The 17,555-nt window shown below is 28.8% G+C and overlaps 1 protein-coding gene across 2 annotated transcripts in view; it reads right to left on the reverse strand.

The window, feature by feature from the left end:
* Positions 1 to 240: 240 nt before the first annotated feature.
* LOC142317328 (uncharacterized) overlaps positions 241 to 17,555 on the reverse strand; it is a 45,739-nt gene continuing 28,424 nt past the window's right edge. The window contains exons 4-5 of one of the 2 annotated variants that reach the window (XM_075353790.1): positions 8,173 to 8,380; positions 241 to 2,783 (exon numbers count right to left, since the gene is read on the reverse strand). In XM_075353790.1, coding sequence (XP_075209905.1) covers positions 2,782 to 2,783; positions 8,173 to 8,380 — 210 coding nt within the window. In that variant the 3' untranslated portion in view covers positions 241 to 2,781. Of the gene's footprint in view, positions 2,784 to 6,628; positions 8,381 to 17,555 lie in introns of those variants that run through there. The other variant, XM_075353788.1, reaches the window with a different exon arrangement.

The raw sequence follows: 17,555 nt of genomic DNA on the forward strand, positions 1-17,555 counted from the left end.
ACATAATTTATTACTTTGATGTTAAACTCCAACGTAATGCTTTTTGTTGATATGAAATTGTTGCATAAATTTTTGAATTTGAATAAAATTTTTATAGTGAAATCTTTGGGTTAACTCATCTTTATAATAAAATTCAATGTAATAAATTTATGTCTTAAAAATATTTCTACTTATCCAAAATAATCTTTTACCAACCATTCACAACATACATGTGTGTACAAAATTTGAAAGTTTTCATAAATATATGAGGTATTTAATTTTGTAACAACTGAACAGGAAACAGTTTTTGAAGTGTTAAATTGCATAATAGGATGTATTTTTTTTTTTTTTTTTTTTTACAAAACCAACTATCAGGATTAGATATTGACATGAGAAGAATAACTTCATGACTGTAAAATGTTGTGTCCCCGCACTTTAAAATACAATCAGCCTCTTTTCTGGAAATTATATAATATAAATCAGAGTTAGTGTAATAAATCAAATTTTTTGTATTGAAAAATAAAGTTTTTATTAACAACTTAAATCTGGTACCCATTCATTAGATATCAAATTAAGTACACTACCCTCATTTTGACATTAAAGATGTAAAAAATGTATATATTAATTAAGTCTCTCTTTCTCTCTCTCTAAATATATATTTGTGTATATACAGTGAAACCTAAACAATTCAAAACTCATTAATTCAGAGAAATATTCATCCCCATCAATTTTGTATACCACGTAATGCTAAATTGAACCTTATAATTTGAAATTTCAAAATAAAAATATTCATTAATCAAATTTTTTATTTTCATTTATTCTATCTCTTTATGTTTAATTTACTCAAAACAACTTCAGTCATTAAAGTGATGCCATTCCTTTATCAATTACATTTATTGTTGATAACATGATCTTGGTGATTTACAAATATCTCTGTATTTAATTATAGTCATGTTTGATAGTGTGTGAGATGGATATATGTTCTATAATCTTTGTTTACTGTTTCTTATTTGCTTAGTAGTAATTTAACCAATTTTTTCTTGTTTATTTATGGCATTAATTTTTTTAATTGTTATGTGATCTGTTAAATGACATGTCACCCAAGTGTAAATAACTTTAATTTTGAAAGAAAAATCTGAAATTATTAAAGCAGTTGAAAGTGGAGGAAGTACAAAGTCTGATGAGAAAAAGAATTTGGATATTGATATTGTCCACCTACTTAAAATAAGATTATGGAAGGTAACTGTGTGGAAATGGATCGAAGAAAAGACAAAGGGGGCCTGAGTTTCTGGATATTGATCAGTGCATAATAAAGTGGTTTACAGAAGTAAGAAGCTGTGATACATCGTTAAGTGGTCTGGTTATTTGGTCTAAAGCTGACAAATTTGCTAAACTGTAAGAAACCAATAAATTTAAGGCCAATGCTGGATGGCTTGAAAGATTTACTGAAAGGAATGGAATTTATTTTAAATGAATTTGTGGAGAAAGAACATCCAAAGTTCAAGAGGATTTTGATCAGTGGAAAGGTAAACTTCCCCATCTGTTAAATGAATATAGCCTTCATGATTTTTTCAATGTAGATGAATTAGGGTTGTTTTATAAGTGTATTCCCAACAGAACACTTATACTTTGAAAGGTGATTCATATGTTGGTAGAAAACTTAGCAAAGAACGAGTTACCATTTTAGTTTGTGGAAACTTTTACGATAAAGAAAAGCTTCTTCTAATGATTGGCAAATCTTCGCATCCACGCCGCTTTAAAAATGCAGAATCATTGCCGTTTGAATATACTGTAAATCGCAAAACATGGACCAAGGTGTCCAAAGAATGAACCAAGGTGTCATAAGAAATCTGAAACATTATTATTGCAAACGCTTAGTAAATAAGATAACTGCATGGGAACAAAAAAAAACCTGAATCAATTTCAAACTATTTTAAAAAAGTTGGATTCACTATAGAAACAGATGGAGTAATGTTTGTGAGGAGAATGATGAAGATAATAGTATAAGTGAACTGGAAATTTGAAATGAACTTGCTAGTATACCCTTTGCTACGTTTGTGTGTGTGATTGATAATATCATTTTAAGAAGTGAAACACCAGATGAAGAAATCGTAGCGGAACTAAGAAATGGGGAAAGGTTAGAAAGCAATGACAACGACAATGTTGAGGAACAGCTGCCACTGCCTGACAATAAAGAGGCATTGGAAACATTAAAGAAATTATAGTCGTACTTTGATGGCTAAGTAAATACAGAACCAGAAATACTTAGTTGTTTGAATGAGTTAGATTAAAGTATTGTGAGAATTCCAAATAAACAGATGAAACAAGTTAAAATTATGGCATAGTTTTGTACATGCCAATAACTGTAAGTTATAATACATAATACATATACAGTATTTATTACCATTAAAATTAATAATTGTCTTTTAAGTTGTTTTATTACTTTTTTGTATCTAAGTTAATAGAAATACATTGCCTAACAAAAAGGATATACATTACTTAAGCAAAAGAAAAGAGTACAAAACATAAAAGTTAGGTTAGGTTGATAAAAGGGAGTTTGTTACACAAGTTAATTCAAAATTTTTTAATAGTCCCTTGGGTTTCAAATTATTGAGGTTTTACTGTATATACAAACAATATGTACATATTTAAATTTTTTTTAAAGTTGTGTAATTCTAATGTAAATTTAACACTAACTCTTTGTGAGTGGTTTAAACCTGCTGTTAAACATAATATAAATCCTGCACGTTGTTTCTGGTAGATGTGTATCTGTTAATCTCTTTGTATTACCTTTACTTTTCATCCTAAAATTATCAATAAAAAATGTTTGAATCTTTACATATAATAGGCTTTCCAAAGACAAGATACAAAATAAAAACTAATCAGCTTTAGACAAAAAAATTAAATATATATATATTTTGCCCATTTCACACATTAAAAATGTTGAAGGAGTTCTTTTTGAGAGTTGTTAAAGTAGTTCCTTTATATCTCAATTAATATACATTCATAAACAAATTTTACAATCTAAATGGCATTCTTTTTATAAATGGAAATAAAAAATTTGAAGAGTTACTGCATACAGCAAAGTAGTAATTCATAAATATAAAAAATAAAATTAGGCAATAAACTGAAAATTAAATAAGGATTTTATAAAGAATTTAACTTAAAATATATATATTGATAACTGATATTTTTCTTGCAATCATTTCTCTAAATCATTACCATGCAGTACATATATTTATTTAATGAGGAACAAAACAATTTTGGTTTCTTAAAGTAGATTTAAGTATAACTGATAAATAAAAATTAAGGAAATAACTTACTTAAATAACTTATAAATACTTTATAACATAAGTAATAATATACTTTAGATTTAATACTTGAAAGATTTTGGAATATAATCTACATATAATTTGTGTATTAATACCAGCAACAAAACACTTATTCATTATTCATATGTAGGTGTTTGGCAATAATTTTTTTTTAAAATTGGTGCAAAACCATTGAAAGTTCAAATTCAATCAACATTTTTATTCCAATGACAACAAACAATGATTAGAAAAATTAAAATACTTGTTAAAAGTAAAGGGTTCAACGGATGAAGCAAAATTACTTCAGAATTTGAGATTTTTTTAATGCATGAAGGTGGTAAGTGACCTTGTTATTATTTAACTTTCCCTATTATTTGATCTGTCAATTTAGAGCATCTTTGTAGTGCACAGTTCGGCATACAATTATTACCAGTTTCTTTCACTGAATTATATGTATTTATATCCTTCACCCCCTCAGACATGTTGTGAAGGGATAAAATAATGGTTTATGATTTGGTTAAACATTAAAATAATTATGTTTCAACTGATGTGAAGCAATGAAAATGAAGTTCAAAAAATGTAATAAAATCTTGACAACCGAAAAATGTAAATCAGAATTTTATTAGAATACAACTAATCAAAACAGAAGGATGCATTATTCCAAACTGGATTTAAAAACATAATTTAATAAAAGATGCACAAATCTGTGCATCAAATTCAGGTTGAAGGAAACAACAAACACGTCTACAAAATGCATGATGATGTAAAAGAGTACACTGTAAAACTTGAGATGAAAATGCCCTATACAGGAGCTCTCCCACTAAAGTGAACCCTCAGTCTTTTAGCTGTGTATTTAGCTGAATTTGAGAGCGAGATCAAACAAAAATAGTGGTTTTAGTCTTCTATCATTCAATAATGGAGTGTATGGATCACCTTTTTCATTTGTTGCTTGTCAGTCTGCCATTACATGTTTTCGTTGTAAACAATATTTTTTCAGTGGGACAATTTTTTCCACATTGTTCCTGAATATTGGCAGGTATGCCTTTTAACCTATATATATATATATATATATATATATATATATATATATATATATTCTTAAATAATAATGTTAAGGCTTGCTCTTAATCACATCATAGTTTTGTTTGCATGTATGATTTTTAAAAACTTAGTTATGTCGTACAAACTGACCGCACTAACCTTGAGTTACCTAAATTAGACTCTCCCCATCATGTTACATATAAAGTCTCCTTTTATTTTATCATACTCTTATTCTCTTGGAATTCTGTTGTAGATTCTAAGAGAATAAGATGTGGAAAACTGATCCAAGAAAGTGGAATATGTCTGATATGACGATAGCAATTGATGCAGTTCAGAAAATGATGATGGGATGAAAGAAGGCCAGTAAACAGTTTAACATGTTCAGGGCCAAAAGTACCTCTAAGATAACTGACGGGCTATTTCAACGCTCAGTAGAATCACAGAGGTGCCTTTGCGCAAAACTTCATTTGTAGTAGTCGTATTCTTAACTACAAATCTATAAAACACAAGATACTTGTGTTTATAGAGAATGTGTATTTTTTATACTTGGTCCGATTTTTTCCTTATTCTTTGAATACGGCTGATGATCAAATTGTGGTTCCTTCACAACTGAAGAGAACACATTTATCAGCACAAAAAGTTATGACAGTTGATGAACTAAACGTGATTTTAGAGTATGATAGTACTGACAATGATTTTGATGGGGATGAAGACTCAGATTATTGTTGGGGGGATAGTGACGATGAAGTGAATGAGGATAATAATATTATCAGTATTACTGATGATGTAGAACATATAAATCCTGAAGAAATTATTAGTGATAATGATGTAATTTAACCTGAAGTAAATAAAAATAAAAAGCAGTCAAAAGAAAAACCAAAAATTACATAGACTAACAGACTACCTGACTTAGAGAAAATCGAGTTTACTGGAAATTCTGGTAGACTTCAGAACATAGCGAATGAAGGTAAGCCTATAGAGTTTTTTAATCTATTTGCAGATGATGAGTTTTTATCTTACTTTAAAGGAGATGAACTTATACGCCAGTAATTTAAAAATTGAAATTTCAAAGTCTAACAAATCAAAATTCCCAAATTCACCTACATTATCTTGAAAAGAACTAAACAGGGAAGAGTTGCAAATATTCCTTGGTCTTCTGTTTCATATGGGAAGTATTAGATTGAATTGTTTGAAAAATTATTCGTTTACTTATCGGCTATATAAGATACCTTTTAATGCATTAAAAGTGTAACTTAAAATTGTAAAAAATTTTCTCTGATTTAATCCCTTATTATATTTTTGGTTAAATATACTTTTTTTACTACAGGTAATTTATACAACCTTCTTCAAAATTTGGGGTGTAATGTTGGTGAAAAAACTTTTTTTAACTAAAAGTGTTTTGGTTTTCAATTCTTAAAAAAAGAAAAGTCTATTTCAGAGAAAATATAAAATGAAATAAAAGCGAATACATTTGATTGCTACTTGTACAAAAAAACGTATGATCCACAAACACTCTTCAAGATAGTTTATTATTCTGTGATTCTAGGATAGAGAATATTCAGTTACTGAGGCTTGAAAACAAATAAAAACTTATACCAACATCTGCTGTATGTCAAGGATGTATTTAAATGATTTTAGGAATGTTACAAAAAAAATTATATAATTTTCTGTTTCCTAACGTCAACATTCTTTTTTACTAATGAAAGTTATAAATATACTAAATTTTTCTTACTTTATTATTGTGATGTACATCTTACTATTTTTGTATTTCTTCGTTATATCAATTTAATAATTTTTTAAGATAATTGTTCATAGTGGTTGATGTAAATATATTGTGAACTGAATTTATTTTATAGTTATTTACTTTCTATATGTTCCTAATTCTAATTAAAACGAAATTGCATTCATGTGATAAAATGCAATTGATTCGGAACATTTATTCTACTCAGAACCACTGAAAAAGAAAATTTTTTAAATATTCAACTCTACATTATCATTCTTAGTGCGCTGTTTTTATTTTATAATTTATTAAGAAAAAAACTTCAATAAGAACAAAACAGGGCTGATTTCTACAAATCAATAGAATTTATTTGCACACACCACTACTCTCTGAATATGGATGTTATAATTTTTTATAACCTATTGATGGATGAATAAGGCAAGAAAGTAAGATTTAAGAGAAAAGGAAACATATTTTTTTTAATTTCTTTCAACAGCAAATTTTATCTTGCACTTTTTCACTGTTATTACATAATTTAATTATGCAATAAGAATAAGGAAAAATAATTCTCAGCAGAACACCCATTAAAAAGCTTTAATTTCAATTTTATCAAAACTTAAGTTTTTGTCTCTTCGTCCATTAAACTTCCTCCTTGCAATTTCAGAACTAATTAACTAACTTTCAAAAACTAATTTCTAGCATTTTTTTTTTTGAGGTGGTTGAAAATTATTAATGTCCAATTTATGTCAGTTTATGGAGATAAAAATCTGAGTTAAATTCAACATTTTTAAAATAATGTCAATAGTTACAAAATTAAAATATAGCTTTGAAATATCACAGACATTTTTAAATAACACCCAAAAAGGTTTATATTTTACAAATAAATAGATTTTAGATGTAAGATTGTGAAGTATGGACACTGAGAATAAAGTTACTGTAATAATAAAGACCAAAGTAAATGTAAATCTACTAGGTAGATATTTTCAAGGAATGGTCTTTTGTATGAAAATAAATGTTTTTTAAGTCGTCTTTTCTACAGAAAGGTTTATGACAAAAATTTCATGTGACATTTTTCATATGTCAAAGTATGGACTGAAAGATGTTTCTTCAAATAACTACTAACATTAAAAAATAAAAATAAAAATAACACATGAATCTTTTCTCACCAGTATGAATAGAGGTGAGTTTTCAAATTAATATTCTGATTAAAAGATTTTTTACATATATTACAAGTGAATTTTTTCTCCGCAGTATGAATATAAAGATGTGCCATCAAATTAGTACTATCATTAAAAGGTTTTTGACAAAAATTACACATTAATCACTTTTCATCAGAATGAACTGAAGAAAGATGCCTCTTTAAGTCACAATTCTGAATAAACGATTTTTGGCAAAAATTACATGTAAACCTTTTCTCACCAGTATGAATACAAAGGTGAATTTTCAAATGAATATTCTGATTAAAAGATTTCTGACAAAAATTACAAATGAATCTTTTTTCACCCGTATGAACAGAAAGATGTGTCTTTAGTGACGAATTCTGACTGAAAGATTTTTGACAAAATTTGCATGTAAATCTTTTCTCACCAGTATGAACTAAAAGATGTCTTTTTAGGTCACTATTCTGAATAAAAGATTTTTGGCAAAAATTACATGTAAACCTTTTCTCACCGGTATGAATACAAAGGTGAATTTTCAAATGAATATTCTGATTAAAAGATTTCTGACAAAAATTACAAATGAATTTTTTTTCACCCGTATGAAGAGAAAGATGTGTCTTTAGTGACGAATTCTGACTGAAAGATTTTTGACAAAATTTGCATGTGTATCTTTTCTCACCAGTATGAACTAAAAGATGTCTGTTTAGGTCACTATTCTGATTGAAAGATTTTTGACAACAATTACATATGAATCGTTTTTCATCATTATGAACAGAAGAAATGTGTCTTTTCAAATGACGACTCTGATCAAAAGACTTTTTACAAAAATTACACAAAAACTTTTTCTTATCACTATGATTTGTATGTATCTTCAAAGTATTAGTCTGATTAAAGAATTTTTGAGAGGATATACATTTACTGTGGTCTATATTATCTTGAAATGGATTGAAACAAACCCTACACTGATTTTTGTCTTGCTCTTTCTCCTTCATGCACTGCAAGTTCCTTTCATTGAATGATGACATATCACAAAAATCATTACATTTTTGCTTTACCTCACTATTATGTATAATGTAACTTTTTGAATCATTACAAGCTAGGCACTTCCCTGTGGTCAAATCATCTGTGTTTTTCTCAACTGGATCATCAAATGTTTCTACACCAAGATCCTGAAAGAAAATTAAATATACTGTCAACAAAAAAGAAAACAATGACTGTATTTCTACTTCACTTATCATTTTAAGGAATTCCTTTTTTATAAGTACATTATTTCTGGGGCTGTTTGTTAACTTTCTTTGTACAGAAATTTTGAAAAATATTTCAGCAATTACAGTAAAAATGCTATGCTATTTTCATATGAAAGACATAAGTTTTGAGATCAAAGTAAACTTTTAATTTTAAAAATGACAAATTATATATATATATATATACAAGGTGTTACCCAAAAGGTCAGGGAATTTGAATTTCGTGCGCGAACCATTGCTGGTACGACCTGCTGCCGTTAGATGTGACTAACAGTAATCTTTGTGAATCAGTGTTCCAACAGCTGTGACGGTGAGAGGCTGCATTGTTGACTTTCATGCGGTTGTGTTTTACTGCTTCGGCGAAGCTCTAAATGGCAGATTTTAAAGAGCAAAGAACCTGCATCAAATTTTGCTTCATGCTTAAAAAAACTGGTGCAGAAATCCATCGCATGCTTGTGGAAGCACTTGGTGACAATGCTATGAGTAAAAGTAAAACTTTTTTGTGGTACAAACGATTCAAAGATGGACGAACGACAGTCGATGACGATGAGCGTTCAGGAAGACCATCAACAACCGCAACACTGGAAAACATCGCGAAAGTGTGAGAGGCTGTTGTTGCAGATCGTAGACAACAATCCATGATGTTTGTGCAATCGTACAAATGTCATATGGGTCCGTGCAACGCATCTTGTCGGACAATTTGAACATGAGACGCATTGCTGCAAAATTCATACCGAGACTGTTGAACAGCAACCAGAAACAAAATCGCGTAGCTGTCTGTAGTGAATTGAAAAATTTAGCATGAGATGACCCTAACTTCATCTCCAACATCACAACCGGTGATGAGACATGAGTGTACAGGTATGACCCTGAAACTAAGCAGCAGTCGTCGCAGTGGAAGTCGCCAAGTTCACTGCCGCCAAAAAAACCACGCCAAGTTTGCAGCAACGTGAATTCCATGATGATTGTTTTTTTCGATATCAAAGGCATTATCCATAAGGAATTTGTTCCTCTTGGTCAAACTGTCAATGGGATGTTCTATTGTGAAGTGGTTACGTGAAAGCATTAGGCACAAACGTTCAGATCTGTGGGGTAACAACAGCTGGGTTCTGCACCATGACAACGCGCCTGCGCACACATTGCTAGCCGTTCGGAATTTCTTGGCTTCCAAAAAGACGGTAGTGATTCTCCACCCACTCTATTCGCCTGACCTTGCCCCATGCAACTTTTTTCTCTTTTTGAAAATAAAATTTCAATTGAAAGGCTGTAGTTTTAACAAAATTGAAGAGATTCAGGAAGAAACACAGAACGTGCTTCGAACACTTACACCTGCAGACTTCCAGGGATGCATGGAATCATGGGAAAAACACTGGGATCACTGTATTAATGCCCAAGGAGATTATTACTTTGACAGTGGAAATTATAAGTTATGGTAAGCTATTTTATTTTTATGGTAAAATTCCCCGAACTTTTGGGTAGCCCTTATATATATATATTTAAGAAAAATCAGATATTGTTTTGTACTGACAGTGAGAGTAAGTACAATAAAAATCAGTTTCTAATACAAGCACAAAAAAAGGAAGAATAATTATAAAGAATTAAGTAAAATTATAATGTAGTATAAATAATATTAAAAAAAAAAAAGTTTAAGAAATTACACACATAGAATTAATTTAAATTAAAAAATGAGATTATGTTACTGACATAAAAACATTCAGATCTCTTAATCATGTTGTTATAAGTAATCTCAGGGATTTGCAAAAGTCTATAACATTTATAAGTTCATTACAGGTATGACTATAAAATTTTTTAGAAGATTACACTAATAACAAAATTTCTAAGTGGTTAGGGTACACCTAAGTATTACAAATTCAGCAACTGACTGTAACATGTTGTAATAATGTCTACACTGAATGAGAATTGACTAATTTAAAGAAATCAATAAAATGAGAAAAATTCTTTTAATCATAATACTGCTGTCTTGATAATTATGTTATATTTAGAGTTCCATTATCTACATTTTACAGAGTGTTGAGACATGAACCTTAAGTAAAATAAGATCAAATACAACAGAGCTTTTGAAAAGTAATAATACTACAAATGTTAAAGATATCTTGCGTTACTAACTATGATCTTTTTCAAATTTGAATAAGAATAGAGAAATCATTTAAAAGAAGAAAATTAGTAAATTTGGAGCAGAGAATGAGAATGGAACAGTCATTGCTGAGAAATATTATGCATGAAAAGTTAAAAAGGAAATTTCATATAAAACGATCAAAACTTTACTGCTTACAAACTATCAAGAACGTTTGACTTTACTTGAAATTAATGATTTAAAATATTTTTATTTTGGAAAAGTCCTAAAGTACAAAAACAAATGCTATACAAATCAATAAATGTAGAATTTAACTGTTTTGCATCTTTTCCACATATAATCTTAGCAGAAAATACAAACAAGCATGTTTTAAAAGATATGGAAAAAGGATAGAGTAGAATATTAAAAAATAATTATTCTACAAAAAACTAAAGAAAAATGTTGGTTACCTTTTAATTCTGTGTTACTACAGAATGCCAGTAAGTTTTAATTTTTTTTTTATAATGATCAATAATCCTTTAATTTTATTTATTAATACACTTAGCACTTCATTTAAAACTACAATAAATATATTCGCTGTTGAAATATTAAGGCTACTATAAAGATAATCTTAATTACAAATGTAAAGAAAATCAAAGTTATTACAAAACATATACTAAAGTGCGTGCCCGTGCCTTTACTAGATGCATCTTATAAAATGACAAAATTATCATTTTTACAAAAGTTTATAAAGTAGTAGTGTAAGCTTTTTAATTCCTGAAAATTCTGTGGTCCTGCAATTCTTCTTTCACAAACTTCATAGTTATTTACTTTTATGGGCCTCTTCTTTCATGGTGATTAAAAGAAAGCCCCTGCTATTTAACTGTCAACTGCAGCACTTTGAGTTAGTTGGCTTCAGCACTGTTCAAACAGATGACGAACATCTGTCACTTCTTGTTACAGCAAACAAATCTTTAACAGTAGTACAGAGTCTGGCATATACAGCTGATGATTTTAAAGGGATAATAATGATTTAAAGGGATAATTATGATTTTTTTTTAGGGATAATAATTAAACTGTTTCATACTATTAAAACATTTAATATATCAAATTAAAGAACAATTTTTGGAATTTATAGTGAATTACTTACATAGATTTTTTTTATTTGATATATCATTCTAAAATTAACCTCATTCTAAAATTTGACATTGCTCGCTCAATCATCACTTGTGGAACTGCTTTAATTTCTCGTTGAATGGCCTCCTTGAGTTCTGCAATTGACTGTGGTCGACTACTAAAGACTTTATGTTTGAGATACCCCCACAGAAAAAAATCACTAACAGCCAGATCAGGAGAACGCACTGACCAAGGAATATCGCCAAATTGGGAAATCAAATGTCCAGGAAAGGTTTCTCGCAGAACATCCATTGCGATTCTCGCCATATGGACGGTGGCACCATCCTGTTGAAACCAAATTTCGTGTCCTTGAAAGTAATTCAGTTCCGGTCGCAGAAATTCATTGAACATGTTTACGTATTGATGAGATGTTACTGTTACTCTGCGATTTAACTCATCAAAAAAATACGGGCCAATTATACTGAACTTTGAAACTGCACACCACACTGTAACATATTGACTGTGTAGTGGTTTTTCAAGAATTTGTCGTGGATTATGCAAAGCCCAATAACGGTAATTTTGTTTATTCACAAAACCTGACAGATGAAAATGTGCCTCATCCCTTAAAAGAATAATGGCATCCTGGTGGACATTTTCAAGGATGAACTCGCAAGCTGCTTTGCGAGACGCCCAATCATTTGCATTAAGTTGCTGCACTAACATCATCTTATACGGATGGAATTTCAGGTCGGCATGAAGAATTCATCATACACTTCGATCAGAAATGGCTAGCGCAGCAGCATGTCTCGCTGCTGAACGTCGTGGAGACCGCGTAACAGCTAACCTTACAGCGTTAATGTTTTCAGGCGTTCTCACAGTCCATTTTCGTCCTGTTGGTTTCATTTTAAAAGCAGACGATGTGTTCCTAAAATTCTTCACCCACAACAATATCATATTCCTACTAGGAACAGACGGTGTCGATTTAAATTGAAATGTCTGCGAAATAAACACTGTTACAATAACTGAGTCATAATTTTAATAATAGGATTCAGTCACAAATGCTCGTTGTTCATCCGACCACGACATACTGGCTACTGAAATAGCATGAATAGACCTGTCGATGAACAACATTCCTCATTCACAGCCTTCTCATTTATAGTGGTGCCAAAATAACAATTACTAAAAAATCGTCAGATTTATATGCCGGACCCTGTATTTACACTTAATCTGTATAATTCCTTTTAAAAGGGTGTATACAAAAACTGTTTTAAGCTTAATTTTTCTTAAAGTTGTAACACAAAAACAACATGGATCAATCAAATAGATTTGGAATCATAACCAAGTGTAATTTTTAAAATATGAATGTAGTGGTATAACAGTGAATAAGTAATGAATAATTTTATCAAAATGTGAACATCTGTCCAAATTATAAACAACCCATTTCAAATGTATTGTAAGCCACTTTAATTTTTATGGTTGTTAATTTTTATGGTTGTTAATGTTTATGATAATAAAAGTTATGCCTTAAATTTTACATAGAATAGTCTGAACAAAAGTAATGGCATTGTATTTTATTCTACTTACAAAAATTGTAACCAAGTTGAATTGGAGAGATTTTTTTGCTAGAAAATCTGTGCTCACTTCCTAAAATTCATAAAACTGAATTTTTGCTGATCTCTTTATAAAATAGGCCAAAATTGATCATTTATTTTATTTACATAGAACAGCCTAAAATTTTTTATCAGAATTAAATTCCGCACATTTTATTTACTGATGAAATGATCAAAGTTATTGTACATCAAACCTAATTATGTTTTGTGACACTATTTTTTGTTTTGCAATCATTTTCTAAAAAAATTCAGTTCCTGAACCTGTCTTATTCAATTTTTAGTCAAAAAGCAAATAAAACCATCAAACTTACTCCTCATTTAAATTCCAAGAATTCCAGAATAGGTTCATTTTACCCTTAGAACAAAAAATCAGGCCAAACTTTTTCATGAGCTACAACTAAAAAACAATAACATTTCCTAACTCAAATTTATATGAACTTTCTTTTTTATTTTCACACACAGAACATGGCTGAAATTATCTCTATTTCTTTGTGAGATATCCTCTATATTATCTATTAATTATTAACTAAATTTGTAAATAATAACCCAGTTATCAAAATCAAACATTTCTTTTAGCTTTTATCTAATATCTACAACTAGAGATCCATAGAAACAAACTTAAGTGTTAAGTGTAGTTTTCCATGTAATTTTTCAGAACCTCACATACATTAGTAGTTCAGGTGGTATCTATTTTCATACTTGGACTTTTTCTATATGATCGCTAATTTTTGCCTTAATGCCTCCGGAATATAATCAAAAATGATTATTTCATAATGCACCAGTTGAAAATGGTGTGCTTAAATTTTTATTAAAAAAAATGTAAAATAATCGCAAAAATATCCATTTTTTTCTATTTCCATAGATAAGTCGATAACTGTTAATTTTTGAGAAAAGATGGAGAGAGAACAAAATTGTTATTAAATTTTACATACAAAATCATCAGTAGCACATCGAAAAATACGTTACTGATGCAAAATTAGTAATGACTCAAAAAAAAAAAAAGATTTTTTTGGGAAATTTTTTTAAAGTACTTATAGATAGGACCTTCAGAGTTTGCCTCAAATAACTTTTTGATATGATAAAGCAACACACCAGATTTCAACAAAATCGGTCTGACAATTTTTGCACAATAATTTTGCAATCCAGATTTAAAAAAAAGAAGTGATTTTTCCACATTGTACAGGGCCTGAAATATTCTTTTGATACATTAAAATTTAATAACATATAAAAGAGTAATCAAATTTTCAAATGCCTTTTGAAAAATTTAAAGCGATTAATTAAGAGAGCCTATGGAATTTTTCAAACATACTTACAATTTTTTGGCTTTTAAAAATTATATATATGAATATCTATGAATTTTTATGTAAATTAATTTTAAAAAGCACAGCTTAAAAGTACTTGGAAAGACATGCTTAAAAAAAAAGTTTCAACTTGTTAATTATCTCCAGAGATAAATGGCCCTAATACACCTTTATTTTGTTGTAAAGGGCGGTCAACTTTGATTAGTTATATTTTCAAAGATAATTAACGAATCAAAATCTTTTTTTTTTAAAAAGAAGCATCTCTCCGAGTACCTTTAAGCTGCTTTTTTTAAAATTAATTTAGATAAAAATTTGTGAAGATATTCAATTTGTTTAAAGGCAAAAAAATTGTAAGTATGTTTGAAAAATATCAACAGTTCTTCCTAAACTTTGGATGATTCTCAAAATAGTATTAAGTGTAAGATATGAAAGATTATCAAACTTTTTTATAAACTGCTCTCATCAATTTATCATATTACGAGACGCACACACATTATAAAAAAAATATAGTAATATTGTTTTATACAATGTATTATTTAAATTAAATTCAGTTTTATGGAAATAATTTACAATATTCAATATAAATATATGTAGATGTAATAAAAAAATACATATCTTAACTTTATATTTTAAATTGCATATACACACTTATATGCAGTAAATGAATAGATGTATGCTTTTTGAATGTATTATAACAAATAAATCATTTTAATAACATGTATTATTGGAAGTGTTATTCTAAATGTAGAAATTTGCCATGTTCATACTGAAAGTTGATTTGTTTGGATGTTTACTGGGTAGAGGATTGCCAGGCAGGTAGCAGAGCATTGAGGTGTACATTCTGCATGAGATTATACAGTCACAGTGCATATATAAAATTTCCGAAACAATAGAGTCAAAATTGCCCAGAAATTAATACGAGTGAAAAATACAGCTCTTAAATCTAATGCTATACCTAATACTATAAGATCTTGCTCGTTTCACAAATTTAATGAGATGACAATACAGTGAATTTTATATTTATAACTTATTCATCAAGTACGATTAAAAATTCATTTGGTTGCTACTTTCCACATAGAAGAATGTATACCTAAGACAGAATTTATACCTAAATCCAGGAAGTCCCATACCACTGAACAAACACTTATTATTACTCTTATGTAAGCTTTTTATTTTAATAAGATAATAATTAATTAAGATAAAATTAGCTTTACTAATATTTATTTATTATTTTTTTATAAGAATGAAAATAACTCTACTTAAGCAAATAACAAACTTTATTATTTATTTGGCATATTTTATATGAATAAAAAAAAAGAAACAAACACATATTCCTCAGAAGCAGACTAATCTACGCCACATGTCATTTCTTTCAAGACAGCTGAAAAGTTAATGTAATAAAAATTCAAATATATAAAATAATAAAAAAGTCTTTATTACATTATGGAATCTGAAAATATTACAATTATAAAACAACAATTTTAAGTTGTTATACTGCACAAATGTTAACGTTTAAATGATAAAACCATGATTATTTAAAGCATGAAAATATCATTGAAAATAATTTTCATTTACATTTTTATTTGTACAGAAAATTTATTTTTTATTAACCATATAGAAAATTTACTTATCTGAGCAAATGTTTACCAAATCAGAGAAGCTGTCAATTTCTACAAATCAAAACAAATGTGTTGTAAGACATTCAAATGAAAATGAAAGTTGTTAAATGAAAATAAAGCCCAACCATTCGGCAAAGTGACCGAGATGACAGAAGACAATCTTAAAATCATTTTTTAAATTATTAAAAACAAACTAAATTAAAATGATAAATATAAAATTTTCAAAAAAAGACAAAAATTTAGAACTGGCAATGAAATAAACTTAAGTGGAAAATTATCGTGATGCGATTACAAAATACAAGCCAAAAATAATGTATATACTACTCAAAGCATACATGTATACATGTATACATGTTGAAAGAAAATGAAATTCTGTTTCAAAGGCAGATACAATAACATTTACACATTTTTCAAGCAAAAGTTAGAAATACTATTGAAGATATTTTAAATATAATTAAATCCTTTTCTAAGGTAGCTGCTGCATTGTGTTAGTATATGATAAATAGTTAAAACATGAAAAACCATTCAATTACATTCTATGTACAAAAATGCTCACAAAAAAATGATGTTATTCATTTCTTGGTAGGTACCACCAAAAACATATTCTATGTATAGAAATAAGAAGGAAACAGTAATTAAAAAGAAAAAATAATGAAAAAAAATATTTATGATGTACTACCTATTTCTTTAAAAAAATGGACTTGCACCACTCCGGTTCTTAGGAACAGAAATATTACTATAATATATAAAATAAAAGAAAGTACAATACTGTTTACTGATATATATACAAAAAGTCTCAATATTTGGTGAATAAGATATATAGTACTATATTAAAAGTCCATCAATTACATGAAGTCTGTTTAAAAAGTACCTGATCGAAGGCCATAGAAAAAAAAAGTACCTTGTCTAGTAGCTTCCAATCCTAGTCTCCTTCAAAGTAGTTCTCTTGCTACTCCACACAATTAATCCAGTTTTTTTTTTTTTTGTCTTCAGTCATTTGACTGGTTTGATGCAGCTCTCCAAGATTCCCTATCTAGTGCTAGTCGTTTCATTTCAGTATACCCTCTACATCCTACATCCCCAACAATTTGTTTTACATACTCCAAACGTGGCCTGCCTACACAATTTTTCCCTTCTACCTGTCCTTCCAATATTAAAGCGACTATTCCAGGATGCCTTAGTATGTGGCCTATAAGTCTGTTTCTTCTTTTAACTATATTTTTCCAAATGCTACTTTCTTCATCTATTTGCCGCAATACCTCTTCATTTGTCACTTTATCCACCCATCTGATTTTTAACATTCTCCTATAGCACCACATTTCAAAAGCTTCTAATCTTTTCTTCTCAGATACTCCGATTGTCCAAGTTTCACTTCCATAT

This window comes from Lycorma delicatula, chromosome 1, assembly GCF_047948215.1.
Source record: "Lycorma delicatula isolate Av1 chromosome 1, ASM4794821v1, whole genome shotgun sequence".
Taxonomy (NCBI): Eukaryota; Metazoa; Arthropoda; class Insecta; order Hemiptera; family Fulgoridae; genus Lycorma; species Lycorma delicatula.